This window comes from Trachurus trachurus, assembly GCF_905171665.1.
Source record: "Trachurus trachurus genome assembly, chromosome: 3".
Classification (NCBI taxonomy): domain Eukaryota; kingdom Metazoa; phylum Chordata; class Actinopteri; order Carangiformes; family Carangidae; genus Trachurus; species Trachurus trachurus.
In genome coordinates, this window is record NC_139893.1 from 377,685 (window position 1) to 394,243 (window position 16,559).

General features: G+C 43.6%; 2 protein-coding genes across 2 annotated transcripts in view; both read right to left on the reverse strand.

The window, feature by feature from the left end:
- The window catches only part of dtwd1 (DTW domain containing 1), a 376,654-nt gene that overhangs the window by 283,656 nt on the left and 76,439 nt on the right, over positions 1-16,559 (reverse strand). The window lies entirely within an intron of this gene.
- On the reverse strand, positions 1,882-16,476 carry afg2b (AFG2 AAA ATPase homolog B). Its single transcript, XM_084000456.1, has 10 exons — positions 15,289-16,476; positions 12,616-12,801; positions 11,298-11,582; positions 8,892-9,077; positions 7,239-7,403; positions 5,145-5,354; positions 4,078-4,335; positions 3,066-3,203; positions 2,805-2,930; positions 1,882-2,112 (listed from the first exon to the last, which is right to left on the reverse strand). Exons 1-10 carry the CDS (start codon positions 16,045-16,047, stop codon positions 1,972-1,974), a joined length of 2,454 nt encoding a protein of 817 aa, XP_083856582.1. The 5' UTR covers positions 16,048-16,476; the 3' UTR covers positions 1,882-1,971.

Below are 16,559 nucleotides of genomic sequence, written 5' to 3' on the forward strand. Positions count from 1 at the left end.
ACCAATAATTATGACACTTTATAAAACGGAAAGGTGAAATCCGGCGATCTGATTGGTTGTTAACCGTGGTATATTGAGCATATACCACGGACTGGAGTGATATATTGCTTAAATAATACATAGTTGGTATTATTAAAAGGGCAGTTTTTATTCATCATTAATTTATTCACATAACAAATGGCTGCCACGGCCACTAGGGGGCGCTTTTGAGGTGGCCCAATATCCAGATTCGTCTGAAACATATTCACCAACACATCCACCAAATTTCATGCTTTTATCACAACGTGAACGATTGTTCAGCTAATCCGCCCCACTAATTCCCACTAATCCCAGTTATGTATCTGGGTTTTTGTGCACTTGACAAGCAGGATGCTGCATCATCACTCATGCCATCCTATCACAGGTAGAGAAGTGGGGGCGGGGCCAAGGGTCTGACGGTGCTACAGCAGCATGAGCCGTAGGTTGGGTGGTGTTCAGCAGAAGATAAGGAGCTTCAACCACCAGCCCTTTTTACTCGCTGTGGTAGCCATGCCTTGAATCTTGTGGTGGTCCATGGCTGCAGTGACCGGGACCAGGACCGGGACCAGGACCGGTCCCCCCTGGGGGGTCTGGAGGAGGTCAGTGGTGTATTTATTTTATTGTATTTATTTTATTTTTATTTAAGGAGGACAGTGCACATTAATGAACATAATAAATGTAAAGGTGCCAGTAGCCAACGGTGTTAAAAGCCGTTAAAATGAACACAAGGACATAACAACATGATTCATAAAACAGGAAGAACACATGTATCAACAGAAACCAACAGACAAAAAAACTACAAAGAAAGACAATTAAAAGAAAAAACTAAAGATTTTTGTTTAGAAATCTGAATTTTTTTTCTGAGAAATTTTACCAGATTTTTCAAAAAAAAAAAACTGACGTCCTGGTGTTAGCTTAGCTACCCCCGTTAGCTTAGCTACAGCTGTTAGCTTAGCTGCTGTTATCTTAGCTACCACCGTTAGCTTAGCTACCGCCGTTAGCTTAGCTACTACCCCACTCTCCCCTACTGCCCTGGTGGAGAAGACAATAAGACATGGACACAAACAAAACTATTTGTTTTTTAAAGCATGTGTTTATTAGTTTTTGTTTGCAATTTACAGTAAATCAAACAAGACGTTCTTATAAACAAGAAACAGAGGAAACGTTTTCTCCCTCTTCTCCCTCCCTTCCCCTCTTCCCCTCGCTGAATAAGTAAAACATTAAAACTATGAAAATATTTATTTTGCTCCATTTTATTCTTATTTGTTTATTTTACTCTATTAGTCTGATGTCTGTTGTCACTGTCAATTTATTTTTTATTATTATTATTCTTTTTTATTTGTCTGTGTGAATGAGGGGCTGTTCGAGGGGATATAAATGAAAATGTTTATACATTGATGTAAAGTTTGATATGCACCTGAAACTTCAATAAAAATATTGTTAAAAAAACAACAACTATGAAAATAAGATGAAAATAAAGCAAAAAGGAAGAAAAAAAAAAGAAATAAGTTACCAACATTAACATCATGTCTTATTATAAAAGGTCCAGATGTCGTCAAAAACACGATGTTTCTCTTTAATAATGTATATCTTTTCCAAATTCGTCTCTTTAATCCATCTTCCAATTCTTGGTGCATCAACGTTTTTCCAATTAAAGGAAATTATACATTTAGCTGATCGATGAATAATGAATCACTCTGAGAGGACGATATGAAATGAAACACAACAGTTTTAGTGGTTTTATTCCTTTTATTGTCTTGCAACACCAAACTGCAGCGGTAGGAGAAGAGAAGAGAAGAGAAGAGAAGAGAAGAGGAGAGAAAAGGAGAGGAGAGGAGAGGAGAGGAGAGGAGAAGAGAGAAGAGGAGAGAAGAGGAGAGGAGAGGAGAGAAAAGGAGAGGAGAGGAGAGGAGAGGAGAAGAGAGAAGAGGAGAGAAGAGGAGGAGGACCGGGTCACGTGATGAAGGTCTGGTATCTGAGGATCTGCTGCTCCGACAGCGACGGGTTCGATTCCCTCAGCGAGCGCAGGAAGTGGGAGTGTCTGATGACCGAGGCGGCCATGTTGTCTTCTTCCTGCAGCGCCAGCAGAGCCGCCTGCAACACACACACACACACACACGTCACTGCTCCGTTTGACTTGTGGTTTAAACTTCCTGCTGCTCTTCTCTTTACCACAGGACTGGCTCAGCCCAGAGCGATAGATATATCGCTCTGGCTCAGCCATAACAGATTATTATTAAACAAAAAGAAGTCATGTCTTATGTTGTTTGGTACCAGTCATAAATTGGCGCATCACTCTGCTGAACTGCTTTAATGATGCTACTCCCCTAGAAAAAGTGGACACATTTAAATCCCTGGGTCTTTGGATCGACAGTACATTAACATTTAAGCCACACATTGAATCTGTTGTAAATAGAATAAATCGTAATCTTAGCTCTACTCTATCGCTCCAAAAATGGTTTCACTCTTCAAGTAAGGAAAAGAATCTTCACCCAACTGCTACTAACGTCCTTGTTTCAGACCCAATGCTGTTGCTGTTAGTTTTTATTTTCCTTTTATTTATTTTCATGTATTTTTACCTTTTTTTTTTTTTTTTTTGCCCTCGTGATGGGGTTAGGGGCTGATGGGGTATGACGGGGTGGGCGCGAGGGATTCAGGAGCTGTTGTGTTTTGTGTTGTGTATATGTGATTGTATTGTATTGTCTGACTGTTTTGGTGTATAGAACCCCCTGGAAGACGAGATGATGCATCTCAAGGGGTTAATCCCTTAATACATTTGAAATTACCTCTTTACAGAGATTCTCCAGGTCAGCTCCAGAGTAGCGCTCCGTCTGCTCCGCCAGCTGCTCCAGATGAACGTCATCGTGCAGCGGCATCGAGCGCGTACACACCCTCAGGACGGAGAGGCGAGCCTAAACACACACAGATATTAGACGTAATGGGCATTTGTAGCTCATACAACTCCACCTCAAAAAAGCTGAACTGCTCCTTTACTGCTCTGAGGGAGCGAGCGGACGGAGCCAAGATGGCGGCAGCAGCGTGCTGACCTGCTGGTCCGGCGGTGGCACGTAGACCACGTGGTCCAGTCTTCCCGGCCTGAGGAGGGCGCTGTCCAGGCAGTCTGGTCTGTTCGTCGCCGCGACGACCATCACGTCCCTGTTGCACACTTCCTGCTGCTCCTCCACCTATCAGAGAGCAGCTTCTGTTAGCACACGACCACATCCGACCAATCAGAGCTCAGCTGGCAGCGAGCAGCTAATGTAGACAACTGTTTTGTTTTGTTTTGTTTTTAAACTATCCTATAATGTTTATCTGTAAAGGATCCTCAATGATGCTATTAACGTGGGTGATCTAGAAATGTCCTTAAATTATTGAAAACACCACACTGCTCATTCACCAACAATGCAGAGATGTCAGTTCTTTTGTAAAACCCATATTCCTCCACCAGGAGGCGCTGCCATTGGACCGATGCTGTCCTTACTCTCTGTTACAGAGCTCTAGTTTCCGTATATTGAATCAATAAATCCACTCACACGTTCACAGACGAGGTGGTGACGGTTGGCCACGCCCATTTAGAGAGACAGGAAGTGTATGCACTGCAAAAACTCAAAATCTTTCCAAGAATATTTGTCTTATTTCTTGTCAAAATGTCTCATTTCTAGTCAAAACTAATCTCTTTCCACTTAAAATAAGACTCATCACCTAAAAATTAACTTGTTTTTAGATCATTTTCACTTGTTTCAAACTAATTTTCACTTGAAATAAGTAGAAAAATCTGCCAGTGAAAGTAAGTTTTTTGTGTTTGTAATAAGAAAGAAAAACTTGCTCCACTATCAGATTTTTCTACTTATTTCAAGTGAAAATCTGCTTGAAAGAAGTAAAAAGTGTCTAAAAACAAGCTGCTTTTAATGTGATGAGTCTTATTTTAAGTAGAATTAGATTTATTTTGACTAGAAATAAGACAAATACTCTTGGTAAGATTTTAAGTTTTTGCAGTGTGTCTATCATTGGAGCCTCTCATGGAGCATCTTTCCGTATATTGAGTATCTTTGTCTTCACCTGCTGCTGTGTGACGCCGCTCTGCTCCGTCCCCGTCTCCATCTGGAGCGCCGTCCTCTCCATCCTCTCCGTCCTCTCCGTCCCCGTGGTCCCGCGCCGCTCCAGCGTCTTCAGGCCGACGCCGTCCATCTCGTTGAGCAGCACCGACAGCAGCCGCGTGTGGACGCCGCCGCCACCGTGGGACCGCGAGCCAATCAGAGAGTCGATCTCATCCAGGAAGAGGACGCACGGAGCGCAGGCACGGGCTTGTCTGAACAGCTGCAGGTCGGCACGGCAACAAGGACGTTAGAAACTGGATTTCACACTAAACACTAAGTTGATTGATTGATTGACATCTTTATTGACAACAGACAAATGTTTAAAAACTAAACACAACTGCTGCCAAAGGAATAAAAACACCAAAAAGCCATCAGCTTATTTCCATTAAACTACTAACAAATAAACTAGCGGCTCCAAAACAGTTTTTTGCATTCAAACACTTTTTTTCTTTGATTGAAACGTGTTTTTTTGATTGAATAAAGACACAAATCTACCTTCATAAAAGTGCTTCATCTGTTCAGAAACGTAACGGCCTGTGGGACAAATGAAGGTTTGGATCTATTTTTTGAAGATGCTTCTGTTTACCCATAATGCTTCTGTTTACCCATAATGCCCTTCTGCAGGGCTCTGTCTCTGGAAGCCTCAATTAAATGAATCAGCTGGAAACACAGGTTTAAAGTAGAAGTGAAGAGGTGGTGGATGGACCGCTTAAAGCAGTAGAGTATTTCCTCCATCATCCTGCAACGTGCTTCCGAGTGACTCATGTGTGCACTTTTCCTTAAGGTGAGACGCAAATGCACATAATCCTCGTTTTGTGTGTTGTGTATTGCAAAGCTGTATTTAACATGTACTGTAAATGACTGTTTAGTAGTAATTATTCCAATGTTAATGTTTTATCACCTATAGCTCGGATCGTCTCAGAGGACCACAGTGGAAATAAGTCCTGGACTTTTCTGTGTCATCCTCGTCAGTTTTTTGTATTTCTTTTCTACTGACAAATAAATCAAATCAAATCAAAATCAAAATACCTGAGCCAAGGCGGTCTCCGAGTCTCCGACGTACGGCGAGTAGATGTCGGCGCCGCTGACGGACAGGAAGCTGCAGCCGGACGCGGCGGCGGCGGCGCGGACCAGCGTGGTCTTGGCGCAGCCCGGCGGTCCGTAGAGCAGCACGCCGCGAGGACGAGTCAGACCCAGGCGGAGGAACGCCTCGGGGAAACGCAGCGGCCACTCGATGCTCTGCAACACACACACACACAGACAGACACACACACACACACACACACACAGTTACACGTTATGACGACTTCCTGTTAACTTAAATTTTGCAATTTTTTACTTTTTTAGAAAAATCTGGTAAAATTTCTAAAAAAAAAAAAAAAAGTTTAACATTTTTTAGAAGAAACTGGTAAAATTTCTCAAAGAAATTCTAGTAAAAAGTGGTAAAACTTCAATAAAAAGTTGTGGACCCCACAAAACCACAAGTATGAGATAAATAAATAAACTAGAAAATTTCCTCTGGGAAATTTTGAGAGGGCCACGGTTTTGCCATCTCTGTCAACATGGGAATCAAACCCACGATCTTGAGGTCAAGACAGAGCTGATCAGATTGTAATCACATGAAGTTACCTGTGTGTGTGTGTTGGTGTGTGTGGTTGTATGTGACAGTGACTTGAACTAAACCTGATGAAGGTGCCTGAAGCAATGGTATGAAAGTAAAAAAAAAAAAAGCAGCCCATAATAAGCACAGAGCTTTGTGTGTGTGACTATGAGCTGCATCCTGTGTCAGTCTGATTTAGCTGTGTGTGTGTTTATAAACATTTAAACGAGCGCCAGGTGGATTGTTTATGAAGTTAACGAGCTCTGGCCTGAGGATCAAAGAGGTTACCACGGCGATAGGGGCCCCCGCAGGCTGAGACAGACAGAAACGTGGAGAAAAAGAGCCATTTTCTGCCTCTGCACCGGTCTCACATTTAGGCTTAGGGTGACAAAACGGTAACTCCTATCAGAACAAACCACAGATCAACGTTGCTCTAAGGACTTACTGAAAATGTTGGTAGGATTTGGTGTTTCTACAGTAAATATTTTGGAGACGCTGGCAGTTTTAAAACATCAGGCCGTTCTGCTTCTCTCAGAAAATATTTGTATTGGAGTCAATGAGGAGCAGAGACAGACGTGGCCGCACTTAGAGGCTCAGAGTTTAAATTCTGTAAGTCTCTCTGATATTTTGAGCAGATGATGAGTGACAGAACAAGTTTGTCTTACAAATTCTGAAAAAATCATGTGTGTAGAGTGTAAATTGTGGCCGGGCCGAGTTTGGAAAGAGAAAAAATCTGGAGTTTTTCCGGCATCTCTCCCACTCTAACCGATGATGTCACGCACTCTGACACGAACATTCCGTGCAATACACACCCATTATAATCTCATAATTTCTCCAAAAATGATCATGGTCATTGATCAGGGATTGATCAAAAACTATATGACCTATCAAAACGTGGAGTAATACGCCAATACACAAGACTTGTGCCTACTGTTTAAAGTTTAAATGGTGTCTCTAGGTGAAAGTATGCCTGAGCAGTAGACGTTTGTTAAACTCCAATGATTGGTCTTTTTCCGCCCGTCCCATTGACTTCAATGCAAAATTTTTGTGCAGCTATTTCATAGCTGTAAGGACCAGTGGCCGGTGCGATGGCCCGTGGCCCTAATTAATGTCAGCTTGCTTTCCATTAGTATGTGACCTCGTCTTCAGTCACTGTCGTAGTAAACATTTCACAACTCATTGGCTGCAGTTCTACAGCTGTGTCTGTGGGCAGATTTAGCTTCATCACCATTCAAACCAACGTATCTAACACGTTATATTGCTCGAAATTAATCTCCAATGTACTATTTTCTCTCTCGTTTGCCTTGAAAGGGGTGCGAGTTGACGGTATTCTGTAAAATTTGCATGTTTTGTTATTTTTATCAAAACAATTAGTGCAACTAACAGCACAAAAAGACATGATCACGGCTCTTGCTGCTGTCTTTCTGCAGGCGACATGCGCAGTAGAACGTCAGTGATGTAGACTGATAATCCCTCTATAGACTGCACCACTGTGTTGTTGTTGTTGTTCCGCTGCTTCTCACCTGTCTGAGTCTGAGTTTGACGGGCTCTAGTCCTCCGATCTGCTCCCAGCTGACGGCTCGGAGCTCTGTCCGGCCGACAGCGCTCCGTAGACACGACGGCTGCACCAGCTTCAACGCCTCGAGGAAGTGACTCGTCGTGACCAGCTGCTGCTTGCCGCCACCGCCCTGCAGACCATGATGTCACAGTTAAAAATCACTCAAGTGCAGTTTCTTCTAGCCAAAATACTAAACACATCCTAAAAGGCAAGGCAATTTTATTTGTATAGCCCATTTTTACAAACAGTTTGTCTCAAAGGGCTTCACATGGCATCATAACAACATCCTCTGTCCTTAGACCCTCACATCAACTGAGGAAAAACTCCATGGAAAACCTTGGAAAACACTTGGACTACTGGTGTTTTTCCATGAGAGGGCTATCACTCTCTTTGTTGCCCTGCTGTAACTCAGAGAAGCCACGGAGGACTCTGAAACTTCTCCCAGCCCTTAGTCCACATGAGGGGGAGGAGATCATGAGGGGAATTTAAATTTTGGGTGAACTATCCCTTTAAGTATGTCCGAAACAGGGAATGTCCCGATTATAGATTCTCTTGGTAGGATTATTGTCAGAGAAATAATCCTGATTATCACGATAATTTTACAACACTATGAATGTGTAAAATCAAATATAGTCAAAATATAATTGCCTTACTAATTATATAAACAGATTATTTAAAGTATCTATTAATATAGGACGAATCACCTTGTTGTTAACAACTACTTCCTGGTAGAAAACCAGCATGAGAACAATAGTGACGGACGAGAGTTTGTCTATATATATCTAATTTTTCATGTGACTATATCACCGTTTAGACTAATCTGATGTTTGTAAAGTTTATAAAACCAATGATTGGACAAACATTACTATTTATGTGTGCACATGTTTGTAATTAGTCATGGTTATCATAGATTAGCCAGGCTAACGGTTAGCTACCTGTTTAACTTTAATAACTCAGTGACTCAATAAACGCTCCATGAAAAAATATTTTCTCCAGCGGATATCTGAGTTCCAACATGACTGAGCTAACTGGAGTAGTTTCATGTCGTGTCCCACAACGGGAGGGTTTTAACAGCTGACGTCCTGCTGTTAGCTTAGCTACCGCTGTTAGCTTAGCTACGGCAGTTAGCTTAGCTACCGCTGTTAGCTTAGCTGCTGTTAGCTTAGCTACCGCTGTTAGCTTAGCTGCTGTTAGCTTAGCTACCTTTAGCTTAGCTACCGTTAGCTGTCCCTGTCAGCTGAGCCACTGATGCTTTCTAGACACTGTGATTCCTCCAAACTGAATAAATACAACACATAGCAACACAAAACACACACACAGAAATAGTAATGTTTCTTCAATCACTTCAGATTTGTCTAAACGGTGATAGGGTGTGAAAAATATGATATATAGCTAAACTCTGGTTCGTTACTATTGATCTCATTCACATTACAGCTGGTTTTCTACCCGGAAGTAGAATGTAAACAAGGAGATTCGGTCTATATTAAACAGATTATTTAAAGTATCTATTAATATAGGACCAACTATAATTAACCCTTCAGAGGAAAGTTTTCTTCTCTAACATTTAAAGTCCTTCCAGTTCAGTGTTGTTGATGGTTTGGGTGTACTGCACCTTTACCTTGGCGCGCTCCCGGACGGCGTTCATGGCGGCCTCTCTGCACACGGCGCTCAGGTCGGCCGCCACGTATCCAGATGTTCTGAGCGCCAGCTGCTGCACGTCCACATCTGGACCCACAGGAAGTCTCTCACACAGCGACGAGAGGACCGAGAGGCGCTGCTGCAGCGTCGGAGCTCCCAGCACCACCTGCACAGAGAGGCGTAACCATGGTGACTGCAGCAGCAGCAGCAGCATCATCAGGATTAAGATCTCTGCCCATATAAAGGATTATTTTAAAGCAAAAACAGTAGAGCTGCAACTAATGATTATTTTCATTATCGATTATTTAAACCTTTAATCGATTAGTTGTTTGTTCAATAAAATGTCTAAAAACATCAACCAGTGATGACGACGTCCTCAAATGTCTTGTTTTGTCCACAAACCAAAGAGAGACTCAGTTTATTGTCATAAAGGAACAAAGAAACCAGAAATATTCACATTGAAGAAGCTGGAATCAGAGAATCTGGAGCTTTTTTTATTTATAAAAACGACTCAAACTGAACGATTAATTTAATAATCGAATAATAATCGAATAATCAATAATCGATTATTGTTAGATTAGATAGAGCAGTCCGTGTGTCTGTGTCCTAATGTGAGGAAGAAAGACAACTCATTAACTTTGATGAAAGGACAACAGTTTACCTCTATTTCTCTATTCGTTACAGTTTTAGTCATTTACCATCGTTATTCTTAAAGCCTCAGTGTGTAGCATCGGGGCTAAACCGCGACATCCGGCGTTCAGATTCTAGATCGCAGTGCTCACCGGTGGCTGCGAGGACAAACACGTTCACAAACTAACCGCTAACTAACCGCTAACTGACCGCTAACTGACCGCTAACTAACCGCTAACTGACCACTAACTGACCGCTAACTAACCGCTAACTGACAGCTAACTAACCGCTAACTAACCGCTAACTGACCGCTAACTGACAGCTAACTAACCGCTAACTGACCACTAACTGACCGCTAACTGACCGCTAACTAACCGCTAACTAACCGCTAACTGACAGCTAACTAACCGCTAACTGACTGCTAACTAACCGCTAACTAACCGCTAACTGACAGCTAACTAACCGCTAACTGACTGCTAACTGACCGCTAACTGACCGCTAACTGATAGCCTAACTTGGTGTTTTTAAGACGCGTGCAGACTTGCACTCGTGCCTTCAGTCATATTTCACAAAGAAAAGCATTAAGAACAACTTTCAACTGCTTTTACTGTACTGCTCTGTCTTAACATATTAGTGTCAGTAATGTGTTGTAATATTGTCTGTGTTTATGCTATTTCCTACTTTAAATGTATCCTAACCTTTGTATTGTATTGTAGCACCAACCTGCCTAGAGGTTTTTACAGGTACTACGCTACATGTTCATTAATGTGCATTGTCCTGACTAATAAATAAATAAATGAAAAATGAAAAACGATGGTAAATGGCTAAAACAGCTCTTACTACTGTAACGAACAGAGAAGCGTCAAAGTAAAGAGGTAAATTATTGTCCTTTCATCAAAGTGAATGATTTGTCTTTTTCTTTCTTCTTCACATTAGGACACAGACACACTGACTGTGTTTCAGAGCTGCAACAATTAATCGACACAACAACAAAAAAAACTAACAGCGAGTGATTGTCACGACTTCCTGTATCTGGCCCTTCAAATTAAAAGCCCTATAGCCTTTCATATACAGTTAAGTCATATTGATTTTGACTTAATTTTGACAAGACACCAAATGTTTGGTTTTTTTTTTCCTGCGACCAATCAACCAATGAAATTTTGGTCGGCTAATGTTTTTTTGGTCGACCAGCTTGGTCGAAGTTATAAATTGTTATATACTGTTGTTAAACCTTAAAAAATTTGAATTGAATCGAATCGTGTATCGAACCGTGGGTCAGAAATCGAGATAGGAATCGAATTGTGACTTTGATGCATCGTTACAGGCCTAACATCAACTATGTTTAAATGAAGAATGAAGAAGTATACATGAAAAGTAATTTTTTTGTATTACAAGTTTCTTTGAAAATGGATATGAATATGCAAATGAGCAATACACTAATGGAATATGCCCAAAACACACCCGAATAGGCTTATTTTTTTCCTTTACTCCTACCACAATGAAACTTTACACAATGAAAGCATAGATTACCTGGACTACACTGTAACGAATAGAGAAACGTCAAAGTAAAGAGGTAAATTATCGTCCTTTCATCAAAGTGAATGATTCGTCTTTCTTCTTCACATTAGGACACAGACACTGACTGGGTTTAGAGCTGCAACAATTAATCGATTCATTGCACAATAATTGATTATTAAATGAATCAACTCTGTTTAAATGATCTTGACCAGTTCAAACCGGTTAAATCGTCTCTCACCTCTCTGTCGAACCTCCCCGGCCGCCGCAGCGCCGGGTCGATGGCGTCGGGCCGGTTGGTCGCCCCGACGACGAGGAAGCGCTGTGATTGGTGGACGCCGTCCATCAGCGTGAGGAGCTGCGCCACCAGCCGGTTCTCCGGCGCCGAGGACCCGGTTCTCCGGGGACACAGAGCGTCCAGCTCGTCTAGGAACAGAACACACGGCCCTTCCTCTGCCGCACGGCGAGCTCTGTCGAACACGGCACGAAGCTTCTCCTCGCTCTCGCCCGGCCGCGCCGACACCACCTGCAAACACCACCAGCTGCTCGTTAGGCTTTACAACACGTTACAACACGTTACAACACGTCACACAGCTCAAGAGACCACGGGAAAAACTCCTAAATGATGCGTTTCTCTGGTTTTTAACTATTTACAGGTTTGTGTTTCAGGAAAATTAACATTTTTGTTTTATTCTATTAAAACTGACAACATTTCTCCCAAAACTTAAATAATAATATTGTCATTTAAAAGCATTTATGGCAGAGAGTGACCACAGTGTGTCGTTAATTTGTCTAAATACCAGCTGTTTACTATTTTGTTGGGACGAATTCGGTGCTGAAGAGTTTCTCTGATGACTTTAGGTGGAGGCAGGCTAACACTACCTATACACTTCCAGCGTTTGAGCTAAGCTAATTAGCAACTTTAGGTGGAGGCAGGCTAACACTACCTATACACTTCCAGCGTTTGAGCTAAGCTAATTAGCAACTTTAGGTGGAGGCAGGCTAACACTACCTATACACTTCCAGCGTTTGCGCTAAGCTAATTAGCGACTTTAGGTGGAGGCAGGCTAACACTACCTATACACTTCCAGCGTTTGAGCTAAGCTAATTAGCGACTTTAGGTAGGAGGCAGGCTAACACTACCTATACACTTCCAGTGTTTGAGCTAAGCTAATTAGCGACTTCAGGTAGGAGGCAGGCTAACACTACCTATACACTTCCAGTGTTTGAGCTAAGCTAATTAGCGACTTCAGGTAGGAGGCAGGCTAACACTACCCATACACTTCCAGTGTTTGAGCTAAGCTAATTAGCGACTTCAGGTAGGAGGCAGGCTAACACTACCCATACACTTCCAGTGTTTGAGCTAAGCTAATTAGCGACTTCAGGTAGGAGGCAGGCTAACACTACCTATACACTTCCAGTGTTTGAGCTAAGCTAATTACGGGCGATACGGCTCTATCTCCATGGTTACTGCACGCACAGTCGAAAGGATGGAGTCTAGAAACGTGTCTTAGCCATTGATAGAAGCTGTAAAGAAGTGTTTGTGCTGTGTGTTGTACCTCTGGTCCTCGGAGCAGCACCAGAACGGCCCCCGCCCCCCCCACCACGCGGTGGACCAGCAGCGTCTTGCCGACGCCTGGAGGCCCCACCAGCAGAACCCCCCGGGGGGGCGGCAGCCCCAGAGAGCCCAGGGTGAGGGGGTAGAGCAGGGGCAGCTGCAGCAGCTCCATCAGCAGGGAACTCACCTGGAGAGCAGAGACACGGGGGGGGTGTGACAGGAGCCAATCACAGAGCAGAGACACAGAAACCACTGATGTGATCAACAGTATCCACCTTTTTCCGAGCATCAACAACGTAGCCTGTTTTGCCGGTTTTGTTCTTCCGGTGGAATTTTATGTTTACGTTTCCATGGTTTCGTTAGTCGCGGTAAATGCATGGATTTTTTTTTTCTTTTTCCCCAATGAAAATCTGTAAAACGCATGGATCATCACAGCAGCTTTTAACAGTGGATATCACACAGACTGACATCCGCGTTAAAAGCCAGCGTTAATAGATCCATGCGTTTACCGCAACCATGACAACGACTGAAAACCATGGAAACGTAAACGTACAATTCCACCAAACCGGCAAAACTGGCTTCCGGGTTTGACCATAGATGACGTTGGGAAACTTGTGGATAGAACAAATCTCCTTGTTGTTTATATTCTACTTCCAGGTAGAAAACCAGCTGTAATCTGAATGAGATCAATAGTAACGAACGAGAGTTTAGCTATATATCATATTTTTCACGCCCTATCACCGTTTAGACAAATCTGAAATGATTGAAGAAACATTACTATTTCTGTGTGTGTGTTTTGTGTTGCTATGTGTTGTATTTATTCAGTTTGGGGGAATCACAGTGTCCAAAAAGCATCAGTGGCTCAGCTGACAGGGACAGCTAACGGTAGCTAAGCTAACGGTAGCTATAAGCTAACGGTGGTAGCTAAGCTAACAGAGGTAGTTAAGCTAACGGTAGCTAAGCTAACGGTAACAGCTAAGCTAACGGCAGTAGATAAGCAAACAGCAGTAGCTAAGCTAACGGTGGTAGCTAAGCTAACAGAGGTAGTTAAGCTAACGGTAGCTAAGCTAACGGTAACAGCTAAGCTAACGGCAGTAGATAAGCTAACAGCAGTAGCTAAGCTAACGGTGGTAGCTAAGCTAACAGTCAGCGGTAGTTAAGCTAACGGTAGCTAAGCTAACGGTAGCTAAGCTAACGGTAACAGCTAAGCTAACAGCAGTAGCTAAGCTAACACCAGGACGTCAGTTTTTTTTTTTAAATCTGGTAAAATTTCTCAGAAAAAAATTCAGATTTCAAAAATGGTCAAAATGTCAGAAATTCTGTTATCTAAACTAAAATCTTTAGTTTTTTCTTTTTTAATTGTCTCTCTTTGTAGTTATTTTGTCTGTTGGATACATGTGTGTTCTTCCTGTTTTATGAATCATGTTGTTATGTCCTTGTGTTCATTTTAACGGCTTTTAAAGCAGATATCAGCTTCACGGCCGTTTCGGCTAATGCTGCGTTCAAGGCAGGCTTTTGAAACCGTAAGTTACAGCTTCAAGTCACAACTACGACTTGGTAGCGTTCCAGGTAACCCGTAGCTCGTGTTTTTACCATCCTGTTGTCTGTGAAAGTTCCCTATAACGGCCACTCGTAACTTCCGACCCGTGAACTCGTACCAGATCGAACTGGTATGACTTCACAGGAAGGAAAAACACAAAGTACGAGTTTCTTTGAACGCACCATGAGTTAGCAGCCCCCGCCCTTGTCAGGCATCAATTGGTCCTCGTGCTACGTCACCACATTCACGCGCATCCCTTGGCTGCACACACAGCCCTTCATGCCGTTCTCTCTCCTCATTGGATAACACTTGTATCCCACAAGGAAAATTTTCTCCTCGGGTTACAGCAGAGCAGAGTGACGGAGAGACTCGTGTTTAGGCTGAAATACTTCATGTAAGTGATTGCTGACGGAAAATAGGACTATTTAGGACTTATATTAACAAAAACATTCCACTGATATCTGCTTTAACACCGTTGGCCGTTTAACACTAGCCAGGCTAGCGCCGCCTACTGGTTCCGGCAAATTTCATTTACCTCAACCATGTAGTCAGGGAACTAGCAATGCGTTTCGGTTTGGCGGACGGACCAATCAGCGAACAGACGGGTAAGTGAAGGCGATGACGTTGAACTCAAGCGCTCAAGATTAACCTATGAGCTTAACCGGTGTATAGCACACGTGACCACCAAGCAGCAGCGATTAGTTGAAGCAAATGTAAGCAACCGCCTCCCGGAAGCAAACGAATCCCTATGGCTCAGGTTCAGACGCTATATGAAATGTAATGAAGTAAGCGGCTGATGCATCAGGCTAGTTTAACACTGGCACCTTTACATTTATTATGTTCATTAATGTGCACTGTCCTCCTTAAATAAAAAATAAAATAAAATAAAATAAAATAATAAAATAAAATAAAATAAAATAAAACAAAATAAATAAAAATAAAATAAAAAAAATAAAATAAATAAAAATAAAAATAAAAATAAAATAAAATAAATTAAAATAAAATGAAATAAAACAAAATAAATAAAAATAAAATAAATAAAAATAAAATAAAATAAATAAAAATAAAATAAAATAAAACAAAATAAATAAAAATAAAATAAAATAAAATAAAATAAGTAGATACACCACTCACCTCCTCCAGACCCCCTAGGGGGGACCGGTCCTGGTTCTGGTTCTGCAGACGACTCCTGTAGCGGCTCAGAGTCTGGACCGACACCACCTCCACCGCGGTCCTCGAGCTGACGAGTCCACAACGAAGACCAGGACCAGGACCGGGACCAGGACCAGAACCAGAACCAGGACCTGGATCAGGACCAGGACCTGGACCAGAATCAGAACCAGGACCAGGACCAGAACCAGAACCAGAACCAGGACCAGGACCGGGGGCGATGTCTTCAATAACGACCATTCTGATCTCTGAGTCCTGGTCCTGCAGGTCCACCAGGAAGTTCTGGACCACCGTGGCCCCCCTCAGCAGGTCTCGGACCAGCTCGTGGACCAGACCGGGAGGGGCCAGCTTCCTGAACCCGTCGGTCTGGACCAGAACCGTGACCCGGACCGCCTTCAGCCGGGGGCAGCTCAGCACCGGTCTGAGCCGGTCCGGGTCCAGATGGTCCAGATGGTTCTGGTCTGTGGGGGTTTGGAGGACCAGGCCCGGGGAGCAGACCTTGAGGTCCGGCTGCAGGAAGCCCTCGGCCCGGTCCGGGCGGGGCCAGGCGGAGCAGAGCGCCTCGCCCCCCCGGGGGAGCTGGACCAGCACCGGGGAGCCCAGACCCAGACCCAGAGACCGCATCAGAACCGGGCCCAGTCTCAGTCTCTGGGAGCCGCGGTCCGACCGGTCCGCTGGCAGCAGCCGCAGCCGGGGGGGGAGGGGGGTCTGGGGAGAGTCCATGGAGCCGAACTGAGCCGAACTGAGCCGAACCGAAAAGTCGAACTGAGCCGACACACAGGCTTCAACAGGTCCAAACTAAAAAAAAAAAAAGGTCCAGGTTCAAACTGTTACTGTTGTTTAGCGGCGTTAGGGAGAGAGTCCGTGGAGCCGAACCGAGCCGAGTTTAACCGAACTGAGCCGAACTGGAGCCGAGCCGAGTGGAGCCGAGTGGAGCCGACACACAGCTTCAACGGGTTCAGGTCCAAACTAAAAAAAAAAAAAAAAAGGTCCAGGTAGAAACTGTTGTTACTGTTGTTTAGCGGAGTTAGAGAGAGAGTCCAAGGAGCCGAACCGAGCCGAGTGGAGCCGAGTTTAGTGGAGTCAAGCCGAGCTGAGCCGAACCGAACCGACACACGGGCTTCAACAGGTCCAGGTCCAAACTGTTGTTAGTGTTGTGTAGCGGCGTTAGAGAGAGTCCATGGAGCCGAACTGAGCCGAGTTGAGATGAGCCGAGTCAAACCGAGCCGAACCGA